Raw genomic sequence first — 12,241 nt, 5'->3', positions numbered from 1 at the left:
CTTGATGGGAGCATGTTACCCTGAGACCACATTTGCAGTTAAACCACTTTGGATAAAATTCATACTATCAAACTTTGAGGTTTGAAGAATTTTTGATATCACTCTTGATACAGTAAATCTAGTCTAAACCAAACTTCTTGGTTTATTTTAGACAGATGTTTATCATAGTTAAAATGAATTTAAAAATACAAAAAATACCAGTCATATATATTGCAAGTTTGGATATACTGTACAAATTCTTCAAGAAGTAACCTTTCATTACCAACATTGGAAACAAATACATAGGAAGATTTAAATACAAATAACACTGATATAAAAGGACTGTAAAAAGTGTCTGGGTTTAGCAAGTTTGTTTTTGTTATTTTGGGGTTTGGTTTAGACAAATTGCATTATAATTGGTTGATTACAGATTATTGAGAATTTACACAGAAGTTTCAACTGATTTGTTGCCTGTTAATTGTATGCCTTCAGCAGAATGAATTATGGGTATTAACACAATTACCAAACTTATATACTCTAGGCAATAGTGAAGAAGTCAAAAGAAAGGTTTGTTACCAAGGGAAAAAACAATAGTTGGGAGAACTTCAAGTTTGTTTCCAAAGGAAATTTAAACTGCCTAAATGATTTGCAAATAAATATAATGTTGATATCTGTTGCTTGTTGCAATTAGGGATACAGTTTTAAAAATTAAAGCATCCATTATAATTTGAATAAGTATCCCCCCACAGGGGTAGAAATAAGAAAATTTGTCCCAACATTCTCCTTGAGTGACGTTTACTTGTCTATAAATGTTCTACAGAAAAAAAACATACAAAATTAGGTTGCTTAGCAGGAAAGCTTTGTTTTACATTGACTTGCCAGTCATGTGGCCTAGTGGGCAAGTTCTGTTTTACATTGGCTTGCTAGTCATGTGGCCTAGTGGGCAAGCTCTGTTTTACATTGACTTGCCAGTCATGTGGCCTAGTGGGCAAGGTCTGTTTTACATTGACTTGCCAGTCATGTGGCCTAGTGGGCAAGGTCTGTTTTACATTGACTTGCTAGTCATTAAACGTGCTTGCAGCAGTCCAGTAAATCACTATTTTGACCCCTGCTCTGAGGAATTATAATGGAGATACATGTAAATGATGAAATATAAGAACCTTAAATACTTGTAAGTCTTAAACTAATTACAGTAGTAAAAAAAACATCTAAATATATTCTTTGGAGATGTTGAATGAGTGTGTGGTTTGTTGTTTAATTGCAGAATTATCTATTGAAAAAACCCATACAGATGATTGTTTTTTCATTAAGTATCAGTCTTTGTAAGAATCATGTAAATTATGTAAAATGTGAAACACCTAAAAAAGGGCAACATGTTTTTATTTGTTTATTTATGATGAAATGTATGACTGTTCATTCCAGTCTATCTACTTTTAGGAGATAATTCATATGGAATATCCAATAGTTTCTATTGTATTTTAGTGTCAATAACAGAGTTGTCTCCTTTTATTTTGAATTCTACTGTACATTCTATATAATGTTTTTCCTTTTATGAACTAGGGTAATATGGTAGGCCAAACATTACTTTTTGTTTTCTGCATGTATGACATGTTAAAATATTGGTGCACCTGGTCCATACTCATAGTTTATAATGGAGTCTGAGTTGCTTATTTACTTTTATTACTTTGTATATATTATTTTGGTTATTTTATGTTCTTTGTTGTGTTTGTTTTTACATTCTTCTGAATTCTGCTAGAATCTAGGTTCTCTTGATTACTCTTAAAAAAAATATCAGAAATAAACCTATGTAGGCTTACCTACCATGGATCACATTTTGCATGATTCTTATGTTGATTGCTACTTAAGTGTCAGTCTCTGTAAGAATCAGGCAGTGGGTGAAACATGGTATGAAAAAAACCATCCCATTTTGAAAATTGACTGTTTGCACCATCAGAATCAAGGAAAAGAGACAAGATTTTCCTTACCATGCTGCACCATTGAGTTACAATTTCATTGAAATACACTGAAAACGAACATTTCAAGGGCAGATAACTTATTTTTCTAAGATTCTATTGAAAAATTTCTGAGCAAAGCCAGAAATGCAGAGATCAAATAATGGTCTTTTCAAATAGGGAAAGATTCCTTGTGTGATATTACATTGTCAGATGGGATTTTGACATGCATATTTCAGATTTTTCCCATTTTGCCTGATTCTTACAAATACTTACACTTAAGTATTGCATTTCTTTTTTAAGACCCTTGTTGGCTGTATTTTCTGCTTTTAAACTATTCTTATTTGTTCATGTTCGCTTCAAGATTTTTGTCAACATGTCAAAATTAGGATTATGTCTTTTGGTACTTATTAGGAAAAATTAAATATAACAAATTTTCATAAATTTACCAGATTTTCCATTTTTTAAGGTGTAGCTATAGGTTATAAGTTTTATGCAAGACAGCAGAACATTGGTGCAATAAGAAGGTATGAATTTAAATATCTGCAAAATTAAATTGTCAAGTTGAGATGGATTACTGACTTAAGACAATATAATACTTATCTGTCAATATATCAAGGAAAGAAACATTTTGCTTTCCATTTTCATGGATATCTCTTATGATCACTGTTAAATATTTCTGTGGGTTATTGATCAAGGGGAAGGACTAACAGATGCAGCTTGTCTGTCCATCTGTCAGTAATGCATATTTGGTTTGTGTTTTTATGAAATGTTTTATTCTATGGTTGATCATATTACCATGAAACTTCTTACATTGATAGATACATTACTACAGTGAAATTTGTATTTATACCAAACCAAGCATGATCAATTCTAAAACATGTCTAAACCAGATACTTGTGTTAAAGTCCCTTTATTTCAATTTAAGGAGGTAGACCTACAGTAAGGGACATAAGTCTTGTATGTATGATATTCAATTTCTTCAAAGTCTATCAAACTTTCATTTGAAACTGAATGATATCAGTACAATTTACTTTGATGCTTACACGAGATTGATATAAAATGCTAAATACAAACATTCCAATGAGGTCTCACTAACCACTTCTAACGTTTCCATTACTTTCCATGTTAAAAAAGTAATTTTCAAAGTTTCACTTTGAATTCCCAGGACAAATGACATCTTAAAGTTGCATACCGTTGCGAAGCTTGGAAAATAAGGCTTCCAAAATCATTATGCTAATGGTATGATGATTGTAGAAATTCTTCACAAAATTTACTTTAATAAATAATACTGAAAATCCACATTTTTATTTCTTCTGCTAACTGACAGCATGTAAACAATATTCATACACTTTTGTAGTTAATTACATATATGATTTTAAAGTACACATTCACAGCTTTATTTTGGCAACTTTTAATCATAATACACACAAATAATGCACTTACAATGCATATGTCTAGGTTCAATGTGTTTTGGTACTACATAGGTTGGGGGTGGCCATTTGACCCGGAAGTGGTTAGTGAGACCTGATTTGTATGAGTTGCACCCCTTATCCTAGGTCTACCTCCTTGAATTATTTTTTTTCAACTTTGGTAAATCCAACTCATGTCTAGTTAAGTCCAAAATGGAGGATTTTAGGAACAAAAGTTTTTGGTCATATAATCGTATCACCCTTTCGTCATCATCATTATGTTTGGCATCTGTTAACTTTTATTTATTTAAGATAACTTGAGTAACTTTAACTTATCCAGTCTTTTTTAATCAAAATTTTACCAAATTGTTCCTAGGGACATGGCAGAGGGCCCTATATTTTTTGGAGGGTTTTGTGCAAATGCCCACCCCTTTTTGAAATAAGGGGCTAAAAGGGGAATTGGATGTTATTAGAATTGACAGGAACAGTTAATTGTTGATCCCAATTTTTAGGATTCAGATGTCAATGTGTTCTTTCAGAATTTTATTTAAAATTTGTTCAACACTGAAGGTCAGTTGACTCCTTATGAATATCATCTTGCATTTTTCAATCATATTTCATGTATCTCTTATGGTTTTCAAGTTAATAAGACTGCAAAAGGGACATACCAAAAAATCAACTTTTTTATTTTTGATCTGATTTAGTAAATTTTTAATTGAATTTCAAATTTTATGCTTGCCTCAAGAAAACAGATTCAGCATGCTGTGGTCATGTCATGCTGTGCTCCATGAAGCTCTTTATTACTTATTTAGATTTACAGAAAAAAATGTTATAATATGGTCCTAACAGGAAAGATCAGATATGTATCAGTGTTTGAACTAGACTTTAATTAAGAATATAATATTAGATTTTTCTGGGGGGTTTTTTTCTGACAGAGCAAAACATACCCAAGTGGTTCATGCTTAATTAGCTATTCAAATGCCATTAGCATTTGTGAAGCACTACATGATTCAACCTGCAGTATATATTATTGTGTTGTATTTAAGACTTGTAGGATATATAAAATTAAAATAATGATTAATTAAAACAATTTTGTTAGTAACAAATTTCTCCTGATTCTCAAGAACTAGCTATTTAAAAATTATTACTTTCATAAGGATGATATAATGTGAATGCAAGGAATCTACACTTCTTTGTCTGTCTGTCCATCAGCAATTTTTGTGAGGACAAAATTTGAAAATTTTTACAAAACCATGAACCTACATTTATTTACTACTATAAAGATGTATATATTTAATCCTAGTCAAAGATTGGATAAAACATTTTATATGGAAAATTGCTACTTTATGAAAATCAGAATTTGTGAGTGCTAAATCACTCAACATGTACATGTAATATCGGAAAATGAGGTTTTTAGTATCAAATTTTCATAGCTATGTATGGTTGTGAAATAAAATTTTCCGTAAAGTAGTTTATAACAGTATAAATTTTTGCATGATAAACTTAAGTTTCAAATGAGTAAATGACTTTGTACACAGTTCATTTTTTGCAAGACCATTTCTGCACTTATTTTCTAGTGTTTGAAAAGAATATGAAATTGTTTCCAAGACAAGTAAACCTTAGAAATCTTGGATGGAATTTTTTTTTAATGTCAGATTTTTTAATCTTCAACAAATCATAAATTCCATCTTTTTATGGTGAAAAATAGTAAATTTGGTAACCCAGTATGCATGATTGTACATTACAACTTGATCAACAATGATTTTAAATACATTTTTAAATTTTTATATTCTTACTCATTTAAGATAGCTTTATGATAATTTGGTAACTCAGTATGAATAATTGTACATTACAACTTAACCTGATCAATGATTTTAAACACATTTTATTAATTTTTATATTCTTACTCATTTTTAATATTGTTATACAAATCTGAATGATAATATCACATGGAAACCATGGAAACCTCTATTATGGTAGTTTTGTTGTTTGCTTTAAGACATTAAATTTAAAATTAAAAAAAAAGTCCAAAGGGATTAAAATTTAATTTCTTATTATTCCTTTACTTTTTTTTAAATTTAATTCCAGGAATGATTAGAATATCCATACTTTCTTTACTTTTTTTGTGTTTTTGATATTTTTTATTATTATTATTTCGGATTTTTATTTTTAAAAAAATGGTATGGAGCCAATTTCCAAATGAATTATTCTGTCATTAAAATAAGTAAATTAAATTGTTCTAATCCAGCTACTTCTTAACTGCATAAATTACAGAATAATGGGGAAAAAACAAAATATTCATTTCTTAATTTACCATATATTACAAAAAAGCCAATGAACTTGAATGCTGTATAATAAAGATTTTTATTATACAGATGATACACAGGTATTATTACACATTCGTCACAAATTTGCATAAATAGTATTTCTTATGTTATTTTTATGCTGGAAGTGATTTTGTTTTTAGCATGTGAATGTAATTTATGTGATTATAGTGTTAGAAGTCATGTAGAATGTATAATTGTTGAGGTCTTTCTTGTCTACTTTGTTTGTGTTTAGAATATACAGTAGCTAGAATACTTTATGTTCATTCTGAGACAACAATTGTGCTGAGGAATAATCTTGTGGTTACTGACTTTTGTTTTCTAAATCTTTTATGTGTATAGTGTTCTTTACATTTCTTTATTGTAATAGTGGGAAAGAATTAGAAAAAATAATTGAATTATATAATTGTCTCTTTAAGAAGTACTGGCAACCTCATTTACATAAATTGTATTCTCATTGTGTCTATGTGTCTATTTTTCTTATAAATTATTGAAGTCACACTGACAATTTAATTAATTATACTTTCTTATTTTTTTCACTTTTGCATTAAGAAAAGAAAAAAAAACAAAAATAAAAATGCAGAATTTATTTATCATATAAAGTTGAATTGCATTTTTTCTTCATACTGAAGTTGTGTTTCAACCTATTAACATGTAGTAGGTTTTTTTGTATTTTTTTTAAAATCTATTTAAACAAAAATAAGATATTTTAAATGTCAGATTGAAAGAAATCTGTATGTCTTGGTTAAACTTCCATAAAATTTGGCTGAGAAGATTTCTCTGATCTTAAGATATGACTTAATAGGGTAAAGTTTTATTTTATATTAACTGAAGTTAAAAAAGTATATAAAAATTCTATTTTGAATAAATTTGATAAAATAGAAATAATAATTTAATTAAATAATTGACTCACAATGAGCTTGAATTTGCATCACAGAAAATTCATTTTCATCACTTTTACTCGATGTGAGGTTTTCCGAGACATCCTCCCTGTTATTCTGAACATGAAGTGGAAAAAGCACCTCTAAAGGTATTTCTCCAAATTCATAAACATTGCGTGTCGTTTGGGTGCTTGTAAAACACCTTGATAGCCGTCTTATCTGTTTCTTTTTCTTTAACAATTCCCTGGCTTTTTTGAGAAATCGAAAATATCCCAACTGCACCTCTTTAAGCCTGACAGCATATATTATTGGATCACAGATGCTGTTAACAAGCAGCAGAGCATATAAGTACTTGTTGGCAAGTAGAAGAATTTGGAATGTTTTTTTCACTGAATCAATGTCTAAATGAATTTGAATAATCATAACAATATTGAATGTAACAATAGGTATCCAGCATATAGCAAATGTTCCTATAATAATAAGTGTAGTTATTAAAGTCTTTGAGTTATGTTCTTCGTCATACTGTAAAACTTGTATACGAGTAGTTATTTTTTTCACTTCACAATATATCCGCAAGTAAATAAATATGATTGAAAATAAACACAAAAATGTGCAAGAAATGACAAGATAATCTCCATAGAAATCATTGTAAACAATATATTCACAGAAGTTCATGTTTTTATATTTGCTATCACGTCCAGAAAACGACCCAATTCCTGTCAAAAAATTTATAAATCCTCCAAATGTGGCTAAAATCCATAAAATGATAATTATAATTATTCCATTCCTTTTGCTCATTATATTTATATAACGTAATGGTCGCATAATCGCAAAGTAATGGTCAAATGCCATCATTAAAAGATTGAACAACGAGATGAGATGTGCCATTATATTTAAAGAACTTATAAAAGCAAATTGGCACGAAGCGGGGAGTCTCTCTTCTGAGGATTGTAATAATGGATTCTGAGATGGTGTAAATGTTTTTATCATTAAATGAGCAAAAACACTTATAGTCACAAGAATATCCGAAGAAGCTAAACTTATAATCAGTTTGGAATGAGTCGTTAATCCATTTGGAATATGACAAGTTGCACATATGGAAACCATGTTGACAACAAAGGCTATAAAGCTGAGGATAAGTGTAACAATTGTATCAGGTTTTGATAAGATTTCATCAGACTTATGAGGAGTAAAAATACTATTGTTGGCTGTGATATTCGTCAGATAACTTATGAAATCTCCAATATCGTAGGAAGTCTTGTTCTCTTCGTTAGACATTGTGGAAAGATTAAAAAGGTACATTTGGAATCCATCATGACTTTCATGTGGTGATGATTTTTCTAAAATATTATCAAAATTTAGTGACTTAAATAAGTCATCCATCACGTTGAATCTCCATAATTTTTTAATACATGTACGAAATATCACTGATAGGTTAGAAGTCAAATCTATATTTTACTCTTTTTGCCATTCATTTCTATCCACAGAACACAGCTTTGTTATTTTTTTCCTATTTTAAATTCACCACAAATTTGGTTGATTGTCTAACTAGATCTTCCTCCATCATCCATGTCTTGTGTTATTGTAAACCTTTTCATCTATTAAAGTATTTTCCCAGAATTAAAGTGTGGCTAATTAGACTAATATATCCTTAATCAAATTTTAAAAATTTCAATTTGGCATATCACAAACCAAATTTTTCTTCTGTTTTCCTAAGTATTCCTTTACAGACTTAAGCTTCTGGTCGTCATGTTATCCCAATATAAAGAATATTAATATCTTCTTAAAGAAAACAATATCTTTTTCACTCTTATCAAGATCTCTCCATAGAAGCATATGAATGACTTATGATTTGTTCACGTTGTAAATGTGTATTGTGGTAGCTATTTTGGTTTTCTCCTTTAGGCACATAACGCTACTTTTTATAATTGTTTTCTATAAATAACTATTAGGAGGTACGGTCATGGATATAGACCGATGATAAAGGCATACAAAATACAAATATCCTCTGGCAATGTTTAAAATTAGATCTCAAATAGTTTAAAATTGAATATTAGTAAATGTAGAGTGCTATGAATTTTGCAGGTAATTTATCTCTTTATTAAGTAGACTTAAAAGTCACTGATTTCCTTTTAATCTGTTAAATTATTTGGTAGAGGTCTCATTAAGTGGCTAATACATCAGACTAGATAAATCATGATGCTTACTCTATATCAAAGGATTTCACAACTTTTCTGCATTAAGTAACTAAACAAATTTATTTTCATGAGAATAAGCAGTGAACTCATCATTTCGATATAAATTATAAACATTATTTACTTGGTACTCAGTTGTATGTTGAATGATGAACTGAATGCATTTGGTACAGTGTAATAATTTGTTACAATAGAAGTACAGTGTACTTAATTGTTACAATAGAAGTACAGTGTACTTAATTGTTACAATAGAAGTACAGTGTACTAATTTGTTACAATAGAAGTACAGTGTACTAAATTATTTTTGCTGATTTTCTTAAGCTAGAAAAAAAAATCACAAAAATATATTGCTGCAGAAAAGACTCTTTATAACTTAAAGAGTGTTTGATAATAAAATAGAAAATAAAACTGAAATTGGATCATTGAAATGAGTGTTCTCTAAACAAAATGAGTTGGTTTGTAGTATGATATGGTAGATCACTTAATGATGCTCCAGTTAAGGGAAAACAGGTCATGATTTGTCAATTAACAACAATAATTCATCACATTAAGTATTTCCTCCTTTTTCTTTAACATTGATTTATCAGGCATGTTTACAGTTCCTCCTGAACATAGATGACTTTCATTCGAACAAGGGCCTTGATCTGCCCTTGGGCTATTTGGGGTTTTTTGAAAATAATGGTTGATAGCATAATACAAAATGTACTTGCAGAAAGTTTAACGCCCTGTTTTTTTACAGAAATACAAGTATAGTTGAGAACTTCACAATAGAATTGTCATGAATTATCTGGATTATTCTAGAATTCTCCTGTTGTAACTTTATAATGATTTATATTAAAAGTTTTATTAAAATTTATATTTGTGAATATTATCCCTTATATAGTATTGTATTGCACTCACAAACATAATATCTGTTTGTGACAATATTCACCATACTTATATAAATGCAATAATTCTATAATATTGCACTCTAATATTGTGTTGCTTACTAGAATAACTCGTGCTGATTCTTGGCTCATTCAGTTTTTATGCCCTGCCACAGAAATTGGCAAGTTATTATGTGACGCTGTCTGTCTGTTTCCAGATAACTACTTTAGTGGATATCAAAGAATCTTATTCAAACTTTGTGTGGTTATTGAGTATCATAAAATACAGGTAAAGTTTTAATTTCAATTTGATTGGAAAAAGTGGTAGCCATTTTAGATACCAATCTTGCATTGAATATCCCTAAGTGAGTGTGCATCAAAACATGGAAGGTATACAAATTAAGTATGTTATCTTTTTGCCTCTTTACAAACTAATTTTTTGTCAAAGATATGGACAATGGCTTATAAAATGGAGCAAACATAACACAATAAGATGACACACTTTTTGTTAAGAAAATTTTACATTATAACATAAAATTGTTCCTCTGAAAAGGTTGGTTTGATGTGTGCAAATCGAAAGTGAAAGTAGAGAAAATGGCTATTTATAGTTCAAGACTACTTTTCTATGCGATCTTTGAGGACTTGCCCTACTTTTTTTGCGGATAATTCTTTTGGGGGTTTTATAGAGTCTGCTTTAGTTAAAATTTCATATTCAGTTCTTTTCCCTGCCATTTTTTTTCTTGATAAACAAGAGTAATCTTTCTTGGCATATGTATAGTTGATTTTTTTTCTCTCCATTAATTGGAGTTATCTTACCTGGAATGCTGAAAAAAAGTGTGAACAAGATTATAAAGTCAGATTGATAAATATTTGAATTTGAGTTTGATTTGTTGTTTCTGTTTGTTGATTTATAATTATGTTTTCATACTAAATAGCAGTCTTTCGAAAAATCAGACAGAAGGTGGTTTCTGTATGTCAAAAACCCAACTAATTCAGTTTTATTTCATGTTCAGAAACTGTTATAGATCACATGACCAGTCTTAGTTTTACATTTGGGGGGGTTGCACTTTTGAGATAAAATTCATATACATCCTATACAAGCATAAAAATTAACAGTTGCCCAGTAGCACATGGCTACAAGATTTTGAGCTGGCTTCCAAACTTTGGGTAAAATTTTGTTGAACATATAGAAAATATTAAACAAAAATATGGTCTGGGCTACCAGCTTGTATTTCCTAATTTTTACCCCTGCCTATATATATGTAGAAAGTAAGACTAGAACTATGAATGGCTAAAAAATATTCTGACGGAAGTGACGAAATTAGTCAAGTAGACATTTCCACAAGTGCAGAGGCACTGTTCTGTCTTTAATACATTGATGGATACAATTTTATATTTATTATTTATTAAGAAATCTAATTATAATTTGAAATCATTGGCTTTGTAGAAATGTATTAAGTTTTCCTAGAAGAAATTCTCACACATTCTCCTCACCAAATGAGACTTCACCATAGCAACATGACAGTGCTCCATTAACAAAGAATGAGCTCTGTCCATCGATGCATAGCCTAAAATCATATAAGTTTTGAACAGATAATTTTTTTCCCCTGATTTTAATCATCAAATTGTAGAAGTACGGAAATTAATTGGATTCTTAAAAAAAAAACAATGAACGTGAATTTTTTATGGAACTATATTCATGGCATTTTTGGTTGCAAACATCTGCAGGACATGGACATTTTAAAAAAAATCTGCAGCTTAGCCATCTGATTCTCCAATTATGGACCTATTTCTTGGATTGTCTGTTGGTATTATGCCCTTAATCAAGGTTATGTACAATTTGAATGGCCTGAAATGAAATTAAGGACATCTGTAACTCAACAAATTCCTTAATGTTGTTTTATAAGAGTCTATTCCCATATTTTATGTCAGCAAGTCTGTAATCTTGTGGTGCCTAAAGATAAGTATGGAGTTCATTACCTATAGACACATTTCTTGATTAGATTTATAGAAGCCTCTTTCCGTGTATTATACATTTCTATTCTGTGACCTGTATGTTTTGTTTTTTGAGAGTCTGTTCCACACTCTGCGTCAGTATGTCTGTTTGTCTGTGGTGATGCATGAAGTTAGGGGTATTAGTTACTAATCAACACATATTTTGTTTTCATATCTGAGAATATTCTCCCACACACTGTGTCAGTAGGTGCACCAACTCTCTTTGTACTTTTAAGTCATGACATTCATTTATCATCAGACCAGGACCTTTGTCCTCAAATTCTGATGGAATACTTTCTGCTTTTGGCAAGACTAAATTGTTTTTGTTTGATGTTTGATGTAAGTTATTTATAGTTAGGTTAATAACTAGTGAACATATATGATGGATTAGTTCTGAAAGAATTTTTTGCAGGAGATTTTGAGACTTTATATCTTCTTAATTTTTAATTCACTACTGAGAAACACCAATGTAAACAAGCAAAATTATTTCACATGATTTTTATCTGAACTGAGCAAATGAACCTCATGTGAAAAAATATTTTCTTGTGTATGCATTGTGCTATTAATTTTTTTTTTTTTCAAATAAAAATTGCAAGGGAGAGCAAAATTATTGTCACATAACACAAGTGGTCTAAAT

At 29.7% G+C, this 12,241-nt stretch overlaps 2 protein-coding genes across 4 annotated transcripts in view; one reads left to right on the top strand and one right to left on the bottom strand.

Annotated features, from left to right (window-relative positions):
• The window catches only part of LOC148603278 (DNA mismatch repair protein Mlh1-like), a 176,276-nt gene that overhangs the window by 94,087 nt on the left and 69,948 nt on the right, over positions 1–12,241 (top strand). The window lies entirely within an intron of this gene.
• LOC148603279 (melanocortin receptor 4-like) lies at positions 6,399–7,931 on the bottom strand. Its single transcript, XM_088552858.1, has one exon. It carries the CDS (start codon positions 7,929–7,931, stop codon positions 6,564–6,566), a length of 1,368 nt encoding a protein of 455 aa, XP_088408984.1. The 3' UTR covers positions 6,399–6,563.

The sequence above is a fragment of the Perna viridis genome, chromosome 11 (genome assembly GCF_037379345.1).
Source record: "Perna viridis isolate PV_CMFRI_1.1 ecotype Kerala chromosome 11, ASM3737934v1, whole genome shotgun sequence".
Taxonomy (NCBI): domain Eukaryota; kingdom Metazoa; phylum Mollusca; class Bivalvia; order Mytilida; family Mytilidae; genus Perna; species Perna viridis.
This window is presented reverse-complemented; position numbering and strand designations above follow the sequence as displayed.

Coding starts and splice junctions, on each gene's coding strand:
- LOC148603279 (XM_088552858.1), bottom strand. CDS start 7,931: ATGGATGACTTATTTAAGTCACTAAATTTTGATAATATTTTAGAAAAA.